The 19461-nt window shown below is 42.7% G+C and overlaps 1 protein-coding gene across 1 annotated transcript in view; it reads right to left on the bottom strand.

Moving 5' to 3' along the window:
• The window catches only part of LOC140723701 (zinc-binding protein A33-like), a 187425-nt gene that overhangs the window by 35713 nt on the left and 132251 nt on the right, over positions 1 to 19461 (bottom strand). Inside the window, exon 6 of the mRNA XM_073038257.1 lies at positions 3719 to 3837. Coding sequence (XP_072894358.1) covers positions 3719 to 3837 — 119 coding nt within the window. The remainder of the gene's footprint in view (positions 1 to 3718; positions 3838 to 19461) is intronic.

The following is a 19461-nucleotide window of genomic DNA, read 5'->3' as shown; positions in this document are numbered from 1 at the left end:
GGTAAATAATTCATAAGGAGCTTAAATAATGTTTCTTTTTCCAAGAAATGGGAGTACAGAACCAGAGGCCTCAGATTGAAAGTGAGACAGGAAATTTTTCTGAGTGGTCTATCGGGTAAATAAGGGAGGTTGGTAAATGGAATATGTGCTCAGACGCTGCAGAAACAGGTAAAAATAAAATATTTCAAAATAAATTTGGGCAGGTACACAGATGGGAAATGGTTAGAGGGATGGGGAGGGCAAACACACACAAATGGGCCATGCTCAAGAAGACATCTTAGTCTTGCAGATTGATGAAGTGGGCCGTGAGTTCAACATCCATCAAACCCTCCCAGATCATCCTCCTGAGGAATCTCACCCCGGAGTCTGTCTGTGAAGTGTTGATGTGACGTCACGTCAGAGAGCAGCTCAGTTCCACAGAACAGACAGACTGGGTAAGGACGGCAGATTTCAATCCTAAATGGGAATTTGTGCCTATTTCTGTGGCCGTGTGTCACACTTAATTGAGTTGTTTAAATGAATAAATGACTGTCTCTGAGGAGATTAGTTTCCAGGTTACTGAGGGAAATAACAACGTACATTGCTGAGGCTCTGACTACAATCTGCCAATCCTTCCTGTGTATGTGTGTGAGGGAGCTTTGCCAGGCCGGTTATGCTGTGTGTGCTTCTCCCGAGATGAAATCTTGACCCATGTCAATGCTTGTTGGTGTGTCTGAGCTCATTCTCACAATGCTTCAATGTAGTGGTCTGATAACCATAAGACATAGGAGCAGAATTAGGCCATTTGCCTATCGAGACTGCTCTGCCATTCAATCATGGCTGATCCTTTTTTTCCCTCCTCAGCCGCACTCCCTGGTCTTCTCCCCGTAACCTTTTATGCTGTGTCCAATCTAGAACCTATCAAGCTCTGCCTGAAATACACACAACAAGTTCCACAAATTCACCAGCCGCTGGCTCAAATTTCTTCGCATCTGTTTTAAATAGACCCCCCTCTATCTTGAGGTAGTGCCCTCTTGTCCTAAACTCCACCACCATGGGAAACATCCTTTCCACATCAACTCTGTCTGGGCCTTTCAACATTCGAAAGGTTTCAATAAGATCCCCTCCCCATCTTTCTAAATTCCAGCGAGTACAGACACAGAGCTATCAAACATTCCTTGTATGATAACCCTTTCATTCCTGGAATCATCCTCATAAAATTAACCTTCTGCAATGCCCGCACATCTTTTCTTAGATGAGGAGCCCAAAACTGTTCACAATACTCAAGGTGAGGCTTCACCAGTGCCTTATAAAGCCTCAGCATCACATCCCTGCACTTGGATTGAATGCTATCTAAACCACAGATTAAAAGCCAGGAGCAACAGGCTCTGGGACAGTTTCTTCAACCAGGCCATCAGACTGATTAACTCATGCTGACACAACTGAATTTCTATGTTATATTAACCAGTCTGTTGTACATATTATTCATCATAAATTACTATAAATTGCACATTGCACATTTAGACGGAGATGTAACATAAAGATTTTTAATCCTCATGTATATGAAGGATGTAAGTAATGAAGTCAATTGAATTCAAATCAATTTCTTGTTTATTTTTTTCATCCCAATCATTCTTTCAGTTCCTCTCTGTAGGTATTTAAAAGCTTCCCAATCCTCCGTCTTCCTGCTAATTTTTGTTTAGTTGTATTCCCTCTCTTTTGCCTTTACATTAACTTTTCTTCCCTTGTCAGCCACGGTTTTACTATTTTGCCATTTGAGTATTTATTTATTTTTGGAATACATCTAACCTTCACCTTTCTCAATTTCCCAGAAACTGACACCATTTCTGCTCTGCTCTCATCCCTGCCAGCATCTCCTTCCAATTTGCTTTGGCCAACTCCTCTCTCAGACCACTGTAATTTCTTTCACTCCTCTGAAATACTACAATGTCAGACTTTACTGTCTCCTTATCAAATTTCAAGTTGAACTCAGCATGTTGTGAGCACTGCTTCCTAAGGTTTCTTTTAACTACTCACCTCTGGTTCAATACATAACACCCAATCCAGTAGAGCTGTTCCCCGAGTAGGCTCAACGACAAACTGCTCTAGAAAGCCATCACATTGCATTCAACAAACTCACTCTCTTGAGATCCTTTACCAACCTGATTTTCCCAATTGACCTACATGTTGAAATCTCCCATGATTATCATAACATTATCCTTTTCATCAGCCTTTTCTATTTCCAGTTGTAATCTGTGGGCCTCAACCCACTGACTGTTGGGAGGCCTGTATATGACTGCTGTCAGTGTCATTTTTACTTTTGCAGTTCCTTACCTCAGCCCACAAGAATCAACATCTTCAATCCTATGTCATATGTAGGTGCTGATTTACCAGCAGAGCCACGTCACCCCCTCACCCGACCTTCCTTCCTCCGATACATTGTGTAACCTTGGACATTCAGCTCCCAACTACAACCATCCTTCAGCCACGACTCCGTGATGGCCACAACATCATACCTGACAATCGGTAATAGTGCAACAAGATCATCCACCTTATTTCTCATACTCCATGCATTGAGATATAACACTTTGTGTACTGTATCTGCTACCCTTTTTAATTCTGCATCCCTAATGCACTGATACTCACCCTGCTGGCTGCAATTTTCTCCTCTCATCTGTTCTCCCTATCTGGCAGTCTGACTGCACGCTATCTTTGCATTTTTACCATCAGTCCTATCCCTTCACTCCAGTTCCAACCCCTTTCCCCACCAAATTAGTCTAAACCCTAACCAACAGCTCTATGAAACCTCTCTCTCTGAGAATATTGTGCTCCGTCGGGTCCAGGTGCAACCCATCCCTTTTGAGCAGGTCACTCCTCCACCAGAAGAGATCCCAATGAATCAAGAACCTGAGGCCCTGCCCCCTGCACCATCCTCTCAGCCATGTTTATCTGTTAAATTATCCTGTTTCTACCCTCACCAGCACGTGGCACAGGCAGCAATCCAGAAATTACAACCCTGGAGGTACTGCTTCTGAGCTTTCTACCAAGCTCTCCAAATTCTATTTTCAGGACCTCTTTGCTTTTGCTTCCTATGTAATCGGTCCCAAGTTGCAAAATGATAGCTGGCTCTTGACCCTCCCTCTCCAAAATGCTGCAGACACGATCCGAGACGTCCCTGACCTTGGCACCTAGGAGACAACATAGCATTCCGGTGTCTGATTCTTGTCCATAGATTCTCCTGTCTGTTCCCCGAATAATTGAGTCCCCGATCACTACTGCTCCCCTCTGCTCCCTCTAACAACGGTGAGATTTGCTGATCCAGAAGAGGGAATTCCTATGTCAGTCAGAGTCTGCACTCACAGGGCACGCAGGACTTGTGTATTTCCCTAACAATCCCGGTCACCACACTGATACCCGTTTTTAGTCGGTATTAAATTCCCAGCATCTGTGGTAGGATTCAAATTCATGTCATGGTGTGTTAGTTCAGTATGCCTGGGATCAGGACACAGTGGTTCATCTGCCAGTCCTGTGTATTGGTTGTATTGTGACCCTGTGCTGGTGTGTTCAGGGGTCTGACATCTCCAGCTGACCATGTGACAGTGATGCCTCCCAGTGAGTGGGGTTGATGTGGAATAAACTTCAGTTCCCCTTCAGTCCATTATCGTAGCCAATCCTTGCTTCAACTTATAACATAACTGTGTTTCGTGAACAGCGAAAAATGAATCTTTGTAAATGTTACCTCGCTTAATGGTATCAAGTTTTTCTCTCAGCACTGTGTTCAACAAATAGGGGTGAACGAATTTTCCAACCGGCAGGGCCTCATCTGTCACTGACAATTCCTGGATATCGTCAATAATCCTGTAAATATTAAACTGCTGGTGATAAACTGGAATTTTTGAACTACTTTACAAATCTGTGCAGGGTTTCAGTAAAGAGCATGTCCTACCTCCTGTTCCGATGAGCTTCCTCCTGAAATAAATAAAAACACAAATCTGATTAGACTTGGACTTACTGTCCACATCGTTGACCGATTCATTGCAGTTTAATTTACGATTAATTATGCTGAAAATTCATCGCTTAAAGATTGTGTGTTGCTGATAAATGATCGAATATCTGTCTCCGAATGTCATTAGCGGAGTGATTGGAGGTTCGTCATGCAAGGAGAACACTCTGTGTGAGGTCACCAGCACGGCAATTGATTTGGTAGAATTGGCCGCTGTGCTGTGTTTATTTCAAATATACCACTGTTCATTTAGTTCAATTTGACAGAAACAAATTAAAATTTAATAACTCACCTTGAGAAATATCACACCATCTTTTTGATCCATCTGCTCCTTTAAGTTCAAGATTTCCTCCTGAATAAACCTGATATTCTCTTGAATCTCTTGAAGATTTTTCTCCATTGGATTAAGAATCCTCTTCTCTTCTTCCCTGAGATCCCTGAGTGAGCTCTGCTCTTTCTCAGTGATAATCTGGCGCAGTTCAGCAAACTGGGATGTGATGTGGGACTGAACGCTGTGTGACTGTTTCTGTCGAATGAAAGGTGAAGATTAGTTTACTGCATTGCTGTGTTGTATTTCCTTATGACATTAAAGTGACCATTCAGTCCATTCAGGTCCATACTACTTCTGAGACATTCCCGTCAACTCCATTTCCTCACGCTTTCCTGAAACCTATTCTCCCTCAATGACCCATTAACTCCCACCTGATTCACATACACCCTCCCCCACCTTTACAGGGTTAACGGTAATTAGCCATTCATCCAGCATGTCCTTGGGATGTGTCGGAGTCCCTCGTGGTCACAGGGAGAGCATGCAAACTCCACACAGACAGCAGCAGAGGTCAGGATCGAACCCAGGTCACTGGAGCTGCGATACTCTGTTATTCTGCATTAAATGGAGCAAAACCCAACAGTAATATCAGAAATTCCGCTCAGGAAGCCTCACCCGAACTCCGGAAATCTTCTCTTTCTGTTGTTGCTCCTTTTCCTGGAATTCTGATTTCTTTTTTGTGAGAGAGTCTAAGGAAGATTTTAGCTGATCCTGGAAGTCAGAGAGTGAAGGAAATAGAAATAAAGATGCATCAAAAGAAACAGGTGATCAAACCCGATTATCACACAAAATGCCGGAGGAACTCAGTGAGTCAGGCAGCATCTATTCAGGGGAAATAAACAGTCGGTGTTTCGGGATGAGACCCTTCATTAGGACTGAGAAGGAACGGGACAGAAGCCAGAATAAAAAGGTTGGGAATGAGAACCAGCTGACAGCTGACGGGTGAGACAATGTGAGGGGTAGCGTGGGGGAGGGTGATGAAGTGAGAAGCTGGGAGGGGACAGGTGGAAGAGGTAAAGGGCTGGAGGAGAAGGAATCTAATACGATAGGACAATCGACCATGGAGGAAACGGGAGGAACTGGGCTGTTTGCGTCCCTGAATGGTGACGAGGGAGGAGGTTAGGAGTCAGGTGATTCACTTGTCCCGCTTGCAGGTGTCGGTGCCAGGAGGGAGATCAGTGGGGAGGAGCGAGTGGATAGATACAGGACGTAGAGCGCGATCCGTATGGAGAGCGGAGAGTTGCGGGGTGCGGAGGTGGGCTGTGTGACGGAGAGATGCTAGAATCCCGTTGGAAATGGCAGAAGTAGCAAAGAATGATGTGTTGGTTATGGAAGCTCGTGTGATGATATGTAGGACAAAGGAAATATTTTAAGTATTGAACTAACGTTAGTTTTTACCATATAGTTTTTAACAGCTTCTTTAATCGGCCTGAAGCGGTGCTCTCGGTGTTCCTCCGCCACTGCACAGATCAGACAGATCAGTGTCTTGTCCGTTTCACAAAACAGCTTCAGTTCTTCCTCATGTTCCTCACAGTGAAGTTTACTTTCCTTCCCTTTGGGATTCAGGTTTAGATTTCGAGCTTTTTCAGCCAGATTTGCTAAGGCCCGATTCACCCTGAGGGTGCGGTCAGCAAACTCCTCTCTGCATTCCGGGCAGGAGTTTCTCTCTTCCCTTTCCCAACACCGTGTGATACAAGAGCGACAGAAGTTGTGTCCGCACTCCAGTATAACCGGATCGATGAAGAAATCCAGGCAGACGGGACAAATTGCCTCCTCGGTCCAACTCTCGGCCGGTCCTTTCGAAGCCATGTTAACTCCCAGCACTTCCTGATTCAGAATGCTTTCGCGTTCCGGGAGCTGCTGATCCCCTGCAGTACCGCGATTGTCCACTACGCGCGCTGCAGTCTCAGGGAATGAACATTCTGCTGCTGGATGTGTTCAGTGGAAATTCTGGTTAGTGTGGGATCAAAAACACATTAAACGGGCAACAGATAAGAAAACGCGGCCATGGACTGTCTTAAGCCCGGCTACGAGCGGAGGAGGGTTGGCCATATGGCCAGCAACCCCATCTCTTTAAAAACCCAGTGCGACAAAAACGTCAGCTGAATCTCCAAAGGCCTCATCCCTGCGGTCGGAAGGACCTTCCCCTGGAAGACGATTGAAGTCCTGCGCTGAAAGGAAAAGCCAAGTGCCCCCCTGGGGTGGTTCACTACTACAATAACTGTGAGGCTTCCTCAGCCAACCCGGCCACTCCCTGTCCAGTGTAGAGGATCCCTGTAGTTCCAATGGTGTCCCTGTAGTCTGGAATGTGCCAGTCGGCAGCATTCCTGTACTACTGGGCTTCGTAAACTTTTTATTTATATGCCATCGACCAATACCAGTAACCGTGGACCCCAGGTTGGGAACCCCTGCTCTCCGGACATCTCGATTTGATGGCAGGCCAACAAGTTTTAAGCGTCTTTCCCCGAGTTGATGATCTTCCAGCAGCACTCGCTGTCCGTTTTCCTGTGCGTCCTGGGAACAGCCCGAGGATCAGTGAGCCTTCTGTCACGCAGCTGCTGTGGCACAGGCCCTTGCATCTTTCTCCACAGATCTTCGCCAGCCCACAGTCCGCAAAGAGGCGAGTGACCGTCTCGTCCCCGATACAGTAATCTCGGGGCAGCGTGCTGTGGGAGTGATCTCCGGGCATGCAGCAAGGATCAGACTGGGAGGGGCACTCTCGTCTCCACTGCAGTAATCTCGGGGCAGCGCACTGTGGGACTGATCTCCGGGCATGTAGCAAGGATCAGACTGGGAGGGGCCCTCTCGCCGTCAGACAGGTGAGGTCTTGGTGCCTGTCGGTGAGATCTGGTGATGAGGCATTCTGCCAGATGGTCTGGACTGTCTGCTCAGGGAACCACTCCACTGTGTCCATCCAGTCCTTCTCCTGCAGTAACTGCAGGACATTCCGTGCTGACCACTGTCTGGTGTTCTTGTGGTCAAAGCTGCTGGTCTGAAAGAACTGTCACCAATTTCATTAACACAAGGTTCACATGGAGAAGCTTCCTGACTGAGACAGACACAGTCTCACAGGGTATTTACAGGGTAGGGGCAGGAATGATGTTTCTCCTGGCTGGGCAGTGGATCCCGGGATCACAGACTCAAAATCCGTGATCACCTCAGCAGGACTGAGATGAGGAGAAATTTCATCTCCGCAGGAATCCCCGCAGGAAAATGCTTCTGGGGGTTGTATGTGCTGACTTATCTGGACTCTGATAATACAATTTATTTTGCAATTTGAGTTTCGGGAAACTTGCTTTAATTCTGAGAACAAACTGTGACTGACATCTCCAGCTCCCAGCAGCAGCCCGTCCTCACACACTCACAGCCAATCAGCCATCACTGCTGGGAGAAGGATGCTCCCATTGGCTGAGGGGTGTCAGTGGGCGGGACGGTTGGAAACGGGACCGAGTGAGTCCGGAGACGGGGAGCTGCGCCTCGGGTTTCGGCTGCACCACCGGCAGGTAGTGAATCCTTTCGAAGGCAGAGCTGAAGAGACTGGCGGAGATTCCGTGAGATGTTTCAGCGACACGGAGGGCGCCCGGCCTTTCCCCGCCGAGGATCGGGGCCTGTTGTCTGGAGTTGTCTCCCAGACCCGTCCCTTCCTGCCGGGATACGGGAGCTGCCCCGCAGCGGCTGCCGATGGATCTCCGGAGCTCTCACCGCTCCCCTGTGCAATCCGAACGGCTGAAAACCAAGGGAGAACAAGGCGCAAAGGTAAACTCGTGCTTTAGAAAATAAGTAACAGGAGCATGCCTGGCCACTCGGCCCGTTGCGCCTATTCCACCCTTTCCTCAGAATATTCCTTTCTTTTTAAATCTTTTTATTGATTTTAAACAAACATAAATGAAACATGAATACAAAGAGCTTGAGAGTACATAATTAATAGGTTAAGGTATAACTACAAATAGATGATAATAACCTCCCAAACTCATAGTGGTTACAAAAAATGGAGAAAATAAGAAACCCTCCCCCCCAAAAAAATGAAAAAAATCCTAACCGACATGGGCCATTGCATTATATCAATTATACACAGTAGCGTCAATAACTCCGCACCTCCATCCAAATAATTAAGGACAATAAAAGTAAGGTTTAGGAAAAGTCAGTTTAGCTTATATGAAAATGTTGAATAAATGGTCTCCAAGTTTCTTCAAATTTAACTGAAGGGACAAAGACAACACTTGTAATTTTTTCTAATCTCGAACAAGAAATAGTTTGAGAAAACCACTGAAATATAGTTGGAGGATTAATTTCTTTCCAGTTCAATAGGATAGATCTTCTAGCCATTAATGTAACAAATGCAATCTTCCGCCAGGCTGCCGGGGGATAAAAGACTATTATCCACCATTGGTAAACCGGAAATTGCAGTAATAGGATGTGTTTGCAATTTGATATTCAGAACTGTTGAAATAATACCAAAAAGATTTTTCCAATAATTTTGCAAACAGGGGCAAGACCAGAACATGTGGGTCAATGAAGCGACTTCAGAATGACATCTGTCACTGGTTGGATTAACATAAGAATAAAATTGAGAGAGTTTATCCTTGGACATGTGAGCCCTATGAACAACCTTAAATTGTATTAGGCATGTTTAGCACAAATAGAAGAAGAATTGACTAATTGTAAAATTTTCTCCCACTGCTCTGTGGGTATAAGACAGTGAAGTTCTTTTTCCCATTCCTTCTTAATTATTTCTGATACTCCTGGCTGTATTTTCATGATCATATGATAAATGATGGCTACTTACCCCTTCTGGCCAGGATTCAGAGATAGAATTTTTTCTGTAATGTCCATTGGACATAATTTCAGAAAATACTAACATTCAAGAAATTTCTAACTTGCAAGTATCTAAAAAAAATGAGTTTTAGGCTGTATAGCTGTTCAAAGGACATAAAACTGTTATCTAAAAATAGATCATGAAAACATGTTATACCTTTTGTTTTCCATAACACAAAGGCTTGGTCCATAAAAGAGGGCTGGAAAAAGAAGTTAGATATAATAGGGCTTGATTATTCAAGCCAAAGAATTTACAAAATTGAAACCATATTCTTAATGTATGTTTAATTATAGGATTAGTTATTTGTTTATTCGGTTTAGATAAAGCAAAAGGAAGCGAAGATCCTAAAATAGAAAACAATGAGAAGTTTTGTACAGATTTACACTTCAAATTTACCCATTATAGGCAAGGTACTATGACCGATACTTGTGTCCAAAATATTAAATACTGAATATTAACTGCCCAATAGTAAAATCTCAGGTTTGGCAAAGCAAAACCACCTTCCTTCTTAGGCTTCTGTAAATATTTTTTACTTAATGTAGGATTTTTATTCTGCCACACATACGAGGATATTTTGGAGTCAATAATATCAAAAAAAGATTTAGGAATAAAAATTGGTAATGCTTGGAATAAATATAAAAATTTGGGTAATACTATCATCTTGATGGTATTAATTCGACCAACCAATGACAGAGATAATTGGGACCACCTGGTAACAAGTTGCTTGATTTGTTCAATTAAAGGTAAAAAATTAACTTTCAATAAACCTTTATGTTTCCTGGTAATTTTAATAGCCAAATAAGTAAAATGATCTGTGACAACTTTAAATGGTAAGTGTTTATAAATTGGAACTTGCATATTTAATGGAAATAATTCACTCTTATTAAAATTCAGTTTGTAGCCAGGAAAGCTACTAAACTGAGCAAGCAAGGATGAAATATCAGGAATAGATCTCTCAGGGTCAGATATGTATAGTAACAAATCATCAGCATATAATGATAACTTATAAGTCCCTTACCCACAGGTAGTACCAAAAATATTAGGTGATTCACGAATGGCAACGGCTAAAGGTTCCAAAGCAATGTCAAATAATAGAGGACTTAAAGGACAGCCTTGCCTCGTACCACGGGACAACTGAAAAAAAGGAGATCTTTGAGTATTGGTAAGAACTGAAGCAAAAGGATTATAATAGATTAATTTAATCCATGATATAAATTTCAAGCTAAAATTAAAATTCTGCAACGTATTAAATAAATATGGCCATTCAACTCTATCGAACGCTTTTTCAGCATCTAAGGAAATGACATTCTGGTATTTTAGATGAAGAAGTATAAATTATATTAATTAATTTTCTAATGTTAAAAGATGAATAACAGTTTTTAATAAATCTGGTCTGATCTTCTGAGATAATTTGAGGTTATGCATTTTCTAATCTAGTGGCCAAAATTTTGGTAAAAATCTTAGAATCCGTATTCAGCAAGGATATTGGCCGATAGGATGCACATTCAGTGGGGTCTTTATCTTTTTTAAGAATTGGAGAAATGGAGGCATCATAAAAAGATTGTGCTTATTTACCTACAGTTAACGCATCTTTAAAAATTTTACAAAGCCAAGGAGCTAGTACAGAAGAAAAGGATTTTAAAAATTCAGCAGTATAACCGTCCGGACCAGGGGCTTTATCTGAATTCATTGAAAAAGGGAGTGGGTTCCCCTTTCCAGACCCTGCCCGGGGAGCTGCGCCACTCCTCAGGGTTATATATGGAACCTATCGGGCAGGGACAGGGAGTGGGTTCCCCTTTCCAGACCCTGCCCGGGGACTTTTGCCACTCCTCAGGGTTATATATGGAACCTGTCGGGCAGAGCCAGGGAGTGTGTTCCCCTTTCCAGACCCTGCCCGGGGACTTGTGCCACTCCTCAGGGTTATATATGGAACCTTTCAGACAGGGACAGGGATTCGGTTCCCCTTTCCCAGGCAGATGCCCAAAGGTGACCGGGAGCCACCAGAGTGGCTGATGTAATACAAGCCATGGCACGGTGGGTCACTGAGGTAAGGGAACGAATTTGAATGACAGCCCGACTGCATGCGGATTTTGGTGAATTTACCCGATAACTACAGAAAAAAGGAGAATCCCTTGCGTACTTTATAGCTCGTTTTAAGGAAACGTGAGAGTCCAATGCCGGCAAACCCCTGGACAGATCAGTATGTCCAGCTGGCAGTGCAGACTTTTCTAAACTGTCTCAGACCCAAGCCTGCCCACTCCTTTAAGTTAACTAATCTCAATTCACTGTGTCAGACCTGGCCCCACGTGACATAAATCCTGATGTATAGGGAGCGCAATTGACTCTTTAAATGGACTGGGGAAAAGCGAGAGTGTGCACAGAGAACCGGTAGTGAGCAGATCGAGTTCGGGTCCCGACGAAGAACCCAGAACGGGTGGCAGGATCGTGCGGATGGTGCAGATGAAGAGAACACTTGGCTAAGGACAGAAACGGGGTTTGTAGAAAGAGGGGACATTGGGCCAGAGATTGTCGCACTGCAATCACAGACAAGAATAATAAGAGGCAGGCCAGAGGGGATGGACCACAGTAATACTCGACAGAGTACCACATTTACTCTCCACAATCCCTTTGGTCCTGGATAGGGCAGGCCAGAGGGGACGGATCACAGTGATACTCGACAGAGTACCACATTTACTCTCCACAATCCCTTTGGTCCCGGATAGGGCAGGTCAGAGGGGACGGATCACAGTGATAGTCGACAGAGTACCACATTTACTCTCCACAATCCCTTTGGTCCCGGATAGGGCAGGCCAGAGGGGACGGATCACTGCGATACTCGACAGAGTACCACATTTACTCTCCACAATCCCTTTGGTCCCGGATAGGGCAGGCCAGAGGGGACGGATCACTGCGATACTCGACAGAGTACCACATTTACTCTCCACAATCCCTTTGGTCCCGGATAGGGCAGGCCAGAGGGGACGGATCACTGCGATACTCGACAGAGTACCACATTTACTCTCCACAATCCCTTTGGTCCCGGATAGGGCAGGCCAGAGGGGACGGATCACTGCGATACTCGACAGAGTACCACATTTACTCTCCACAATCCCTTTGGTCCCGGATAGGGCAGGCCAGAGGGGACGGATCACAGTGATACTCGACAGAGTACCACAGTTACTCTCCACATTCCCTTTGGTCCCGAATAGGGCAGGCCAGAGGGGACGGATCACAGTGATACTCGACAGAGTGCAACATTTACTCTCCACGATCCCTTTGGTCCCGGATAGGGCAGGCCAGAGGGGACGGATCACAGTGATACTCGACAGAGTGCAACATTTACTCTCCACAATCCCTTTGGTCCCGGATAGGTCAGGCCAGAGGGGACGGTGATACAGGCAGCTGTGATCAGGCTTACCACACAGGCAGGCTCTTTTCTCACTGCTGTAATCAGGTAGAAGGTACTAGAGCCTCAGGACTCGCCCCACCGTGGTCAGGAACAGTTACTACCGCTCAGCCATCAGGCTGTGGAACAACACAGGATAACTGCCCTCACTTGTCCATAGAGATGCTTCCACAACAAATCATCGTACTGGGACTGTTTCCAAATGAGTGAAATAAGAGGTGGTTGGACTGAGACAGATCACATTCCTGTCTCAGAATTAGAGAAATACAATCTCACAGGATATTTACAGCGGAAGGGCTGGAATGAAGTTTCCCATAAGGTGCGGAACCAGCGGTCACAGACTCAAAATCGGAGGACAACTCAGCAGGACTGAGATGAGGAGAAATTTCCTCACCCAGAGTGCAGTGAATCATTGCAATTATCTCCACAAGGTTTCTAAATTTAATAGACATATCCTGGGGCTCAGCGGTGATGGGAAGTTGCAGGGAAGTGGTGCTGAGGTCAATAGTCAAGCATGTTCTGAGTGAAGGGCAGAAAGGTTGCAAGGGGCCGAATTGCCACGCCTTCTCTATTTCTGATTTTCTGAAACACGAGTTTACCTTTGTGCCTCACTGTTTCTTGTCCTGTCAGATTGAACAGGGAGCGCTGAGAGCACCGGACATCTATCGGCAGCCGCTGCTGTTATTTCATGTTCTCGTTGTTTATTTGCATTGGCGAAGTTTGTTGTCTTCTGCATTCTGGTTGATCTTTCAGTGATCCAGGTGTAGTTACCGTTCTGTAGCTTTGCTCTGTATAACCATATAACCATATAACAATCATTGCACGGAAACAGGCCATTCCGGCCCTCCTAGTCCGTGCCGAACTCTTAATCTCACCTGGTCCCACCTACCCGCACTCAGCCCATAACCCTCCACTCCTTTCCTGTTGTTACGTATTCGGGCAACAATAATATAGATGAGTTAGGCAAGGGGTTTTATAACGAATAACACGTTTATTAAACACTGATAACAAACCACCCTTCAAATGTAAACAAACCCAAACAATGATCCGAGCTCAGCTGCTCAAACAGTCCCTAATAGCGTTGCAGTCCCAAACAGTCTTCAAAGCGGTATTGAAAAGAACTCAGTTCGTTAAAACGGTATGCCGAAAGAAAACAGACTTTAAAATGATATGCCGACAGTTCAAAAGCTCACGGTACTTTTAAAAGGAGAGACTTTTTAAAGCGACGTAAATTCTCTTCCACGTCGATGTCCTTCGATTCCCAGCGTCGAACTCCCACGTCGAATTTTATTAAATATAGCAACTTAAAGTGACTGACCTTCCTTCCAAAATATTCTCAAATCTCCCGCTTTTCCCAGCGGAGACTATCGTGAGAATAGTAAACGAAATCCTTCCGAATGAGGATCACACAAGGTCGAAGTCAATCCATCGAAAATCGATTTTTCTTGATCTCCAAACTTCACTCTCCATTAGCAAAGAAACCGTTGGCTCTGACCTTTTAAACTTTAGGCATTATATAAAAACTTCATTTTTAACTAAACTGCGTCATCACATTAAATCACACAGTAACATGAAGTCATCTTGGCAAATCCAGCCACGAACTGCCCCACCTGACAGGGTGGGTCTTCCTTTTATACCCTGCAGAAAAAACCTGTCACATGACCTCTACTGGCGGGAAAATGACATCACTCCACCATTACCTCATGTCCAGTATAACTTCAACCCCAGTCACGTGACAAGGGTACCACTGTCACGTGTCACGGGTACGTAACACTGTCCATATACCTATCCAATTTTACCTTAAATGACACAACTGAACTGGCCTTTACTACTTCTACAGGAAGTAGTTTGTAGGAGTTGTACGTGGCGACTTATATGTACTCTGTTAGTTTTTGGAATAGTCGCTTGGGGAATCTGAGGTGGAGGAGTATTTGGGGCTTATTTAAAATTATACATAGATATTATCCAACCAATGTTTATTTGACAAGGGTTAATTCTGATATTGAAACTAACTGTTCTTTTTGTGGTTTATATCCAGAGAATTTATTTCATCTGTTTTGGGATTTTGAATATGTTAAAACTTTTTGGGTTGATGTTGGTCAATTTATAGATCAATATATTAATGTGGATTTTACTTTTTGTTTTCAAAATGTCTTATTTGGGTTTACTAATAACACCAAATCTCATAGGGATCATTTCTTTATCATAAATCTTTTGTTATTTACAGCAAATTTTATATCCATAAATGCAATCACAGCAATAAGAAACCTTCATTTATATTTTGATGTCAGACTTCAAACTATACTTTTATACTCTGAAAACTTCCCATAGCCAGAAGGCTGTAAAGACTGTACAGATTTGTCAACGTTCTGGGTTATCTCTGTAAATGTTCCTGTTTTGTGACTCCTCTTAGAATTAGACTCCTTCTGTCCAACAATATTTTGAGCGGATTTCCTTGTTTATTTGTGTATTTAAAGTTAATAGTTATATATTTGTTGCTACTTTTGTGTGACTCCCTGGCTTTGTTAGCATATGTTTAGTGTTGCTGTTTTTGATTGTGTTTAATAAAAAATTTAAAAATTTAAAAATAATAATAAAATTTACTTTGAACTTTGAGCCTCGGGGAACTTGCTTTGATTCTGAGAACAAACTGTGACTGACATCTCCAGCTCCCGGCAGCAGTCCGCCCTCGGATACACTCACAGCCAATCAGAGAACACCACTGGGAGACTCTTGCCTCCATTGGCTGAGGGGTGTCAGTGGGCGGGACGCTGAGCGGACCGAAGTTTGGAATCGGGAACGAGTGGACCCGGTGAGAGACCCGAGATTGGGAGCAGCTCCCCGGGTAAAGGCTGCAACAGCGGCCGGAGTTTTGAATCCTTCCGATGGCGGAGGTGAAGATTCGGGCGGAGATTCAGTGAGATGTTTCAGCCACACAGAGGGTGCCCGGTCTTTCCCCGCCGTGGATCGGGGCCTATTGTCCGGAGTTTACTCCCAGTCCTGTCCCCTGCTGCTGGGATACGGGAGCTGGCCCGCAGCGGCTGCCGGTGGATCTCCGGAGCTCTCACCGGTCCCCTGTGCAATCCGAATGGCTGAAGGCCAAGGGAGAACAAGGCGCAAAGGTAAACTCGGACTTTAGAAAATAAGTAACTGGAGCAGACCTGGCCACTCGGCCCGTTGCGCCTATTCCACCCTTTCCTCAGAATAGTCCTTTCTTTTTAAATCTTTTTATTGATTTTAAACAAACATAAATGAAACATGAATACAAAGAGCTTGAGAGTACATAATTAATAGGTTAAGGTATAAATACAAATAGATGATAATAACCTCCCAAACTCATAGTATTTACAAAAAATGGAAAAAATAAGAAACCCTCCCCCCCAAAAAAAATGAAAAAAATCCTAACCGACATGGGCCATTGCATTTTATCAATTATACACAGTAGCGTCAATAACTCCGCACCTCCATCCAAATAATTAAGGACAATAAAAGTAAGGTTTAGGAAAAGTCAGTTTTAGCTTATATGAAAATGTTGAATAAATGGTCTCCAAGTTTCTTCATATTTAACTGAAGTGTCAAAGACAACACCTGTAATTTTTTCTAAACTCGAACAAGAAATAGTTTGAGAAAACCACTGAAATAGAGTTGGAGGATTAATTTCTTTCCAATTCAATAGGATAGATCTTCTAGCCATTAATGTAACAAATGCAATCATCCGCCGGGCTGGGGGGGAATAAACGACTATTATCCACCATTGGTAAACCGAAAATTGCAGTAATAGGATGCGGTTGCAATTTGATATTCAGAACTGTTGAAATAATACCAAAAATATCTTTCCAATAATTTTGCAAACAGGGGCAAGACCATAACATGTGGGTCAATGAAGCGACTTCAGAATGACATCTGTCACAGGTTGGATTTTCATAAGATTAAAATCGAGCGAGTTTATCCTTGGACATGTGAGCCCTATGAACAACCTTAAATTGTATTAGGCATGTTTAGCACAAATAAAAGAAGAATTGACTAATTGTAACATTTTCTCCCACTGCTCTGTGGGTATAAGACAGTGAAGTTCTTTTTCCCATTCCTTCTTAATTATTTCTGATACTCCTGGCTGTATTTTCATGATCATATGATAAATGATGGCTACTTAACCCTTCTGGCAAGGATTCAGAGCTAGAATTTTTTCTGTAGTGTCCATTTGACATAATTTCAGAAAGTACTAACATTCAAGAAATTTCTAACTTGCAAGTATGTAAAAAAAAAGTTTTAGGTTGGACAGCTGTTCAAAGGACATAAAAATGTTATCTAAAAATAGATCACGAAAACATGTTATACCTTTTGTTTTTCCATAACACAAAGGCTTGGTGCATAAAAGAGGGCTGGAAAAAGAAGTTAGATATAATAGGGCTTGATTATTCAAGCCAAAGAATTTATGAAATTGAAACCATATTCTTAATGTATGTTTAACTATAGGATTAGTTCTTTGTTTATTCGGTTTAGATAAAGCAAAAGGAAGCGAAGATCCTGAAATAGAAAACAATGAGAAGTCTTGTACAGATTTACACTCCAAATTTACCCATTGTGGGCAAGGTTCTATGACCGGTTCTTGTGTCCAAAATATTAAATATTGAATATTAACTGCCCAATAGTAAAATCTCAGGTTTGGCAAAGCAAAACCACCTTCCTTCTTAGGCTTCTGTAAATATTTTTTACTTAATGTAGGATTTTTATTCTGCCACACATACGAGGATATTTTGGAGTCAATAATATCAAAAAAAGATTTAGTAATAAAAATTGGTAATGTTTGGAATAAATATTAATTGATAGTATTAATTCAACCAACCAATGACAGAGATAATGGGGACCACCTGGTAACAAGTTGCTTGATTTGTTCAATTAAAGGTAAAAAATTAACTTTAAATAAACCCTTATGTTTCTTGGTAATTTTAATACCCAAATAAGTAAAATGATCTGTAACAACTTTAAATGGTAAGTGTTTATAAATTGAAACTTGCATATTTAATGGAAATAATTCATTCTTATTAAAATTCAGTTTGTAGCTGGAAAAGCTACTAAACTGAGCAAGCAAGGATAAAATAGCAGGAATAGATCTCTCAGGGCCAGATATGAATAGTAACAAATCATCAGCATATAATGATAACTTTTAAGTCCCTTCCCTACGGTTAATTCCAAAAGTATTAGGTGATCCACAAATGGCAACGGCTAAAGGTTCCAAAGCAATGTCAAATAATAGAGGACTTAAAGGGCAGCCTTGCCTCGTACCACGGGACAACAGAAGAAAAGGAGATCTTTGATTATTGGTAAGAACTGAAGCCAAAGGATTATAACATATTAATTTAATCCATGATATAAATTTCAAGCTAAAATTAAAATTCTGCAATGTATTAAATAAATATGGCCATTCAACTCTATCGAACGCTCTTTCTGGTATTTTAGATGAAGAAGTATAAATTATATTAATTAATTTTCTAATGTTAAAAATGAATAACAGTTTTTAATAAATCCGGTCTGATACTCACAGATAATTTGAGGTAATTTATTTTCTAATCTAGTGGCCAGAATTTTGGTAAAAATCTTAGAATCCGTATCCAGCAAAGATATTGGCCGATAGGATGCACATTCAGTGGGGTCTTTATTTTTTTTAAGAATTGGAGAAATGGTGGCACTATAAAAAGATTGTGGTAATTTACCTACAATTAACGCATCTTTAAAAATTTCACAAAGCCAAGGAGTGAGTATGGAAGAAAAGGAGTTAAAAAATTCAGCAGTATAACCGTCCAGACCAGGGGCTTTAGCCAAATTCATTGAAAAATAACCTCTTTTATTTCGTTTTCCGTAATAGGTGAGTCTAGAAATACACAATCTTCTGCTGTTAATTTTGGGATATTCAATTTTCTTAAAAATGCAACCATTATGGAAGAATCTTCAACAAATTCTGATTGATATAAAAAGTTATAAAAATCTTGAAAGGCTTTATTTATCTCTTTATGATCAATCGTCAAAGTGCCATCTCGTTTATGAATCTTAATGATTTGTCGTTTAACCAAAGCAGTTTTTCAATTGATTAGCCAATAAGTGCTTAAAACTGGGTTCTGGATTTAATTAACTGATTTTCAATCGAGGAGGATAATAACAAACAGTGCTCCATTTGAAGTTCAATCCTCTTTTTATAAAGTACTTTACTGGGGGTCACTGAATAAAGGGATGGGTTTCAATCAGTAATTCATCCTTGTGTCGCCATATCAAGCTTTGACCCATTGTGAATCAGAGAGATCAGAAGCTTGAGAGGACGTAATTCACTCAGGTTCACCAATGGAGTATTAAAGGCAGTGGTTCAGGGCAGGTTATTTTTGAGCTTTCAGCAGTGGCCACTCCACTGTCAGGATGGATTATCAAGAAAAACTTCATTAGCAGGAGAAAGTGGAGTGGTCATTGTTGGAGTGGACAGAGTTGGAGCGGAGACTTCGAGGCTTTAATTCTTTGAGGTTTCAGTGGTGAGAGCAGTCAGTTGGAGAAGGCAAAATCATGATGGAGGTAGAATTTTTTTTGCCCCTTCTTTACATTTTCTCAGTTGGAACAGTGGAGATGACAGGCGGGATGATGGAAAGCTGCTTTGTGGGATGTGGGAAGGCAGGGGACCCTCCTGTGTCCCTGATAACTACACCTGTGAGAAGGGCATCCAGCTTCAGCTCCGAACAATTCACATTACGGAGTTGGAGCTGGAACTGGATGAACTCCAGATCATTCGGGAGGCTGAAGGGGTGATAGGTAGGACATTTGAGAGGTAGTTGCACCCAAGGTGCACGGCACAGGAAACTGGGTGACTGTCAGGAAGGGGAAGGGGGAAACAGAGAGAGCAGTTTACCTCTGTGTCCATCCCTCTGAACAACACAGGTATCACTTTA

Source organism: Hemitrygon akajei, unplaced genomic scaffold, assembly GCF_048418815.1.
Source record: "Hemitrygon akajei unplaced genomic scaffold, sHemAka1.3 Scf000127, whole genome shotgun sequence".
Lineage (NCBI taxonomy): Eukaryota > Metazoa > Chordata > Chondrichthyes > Myliobatiformes > Dasyatidae > Hemitrygon > Hemitrygon akajei.
The sequence above is the reverse complement of the archived record's forward strand: the minus strand, read 5'-3'. Positions and strand labels throughout refer to the sequence as shown.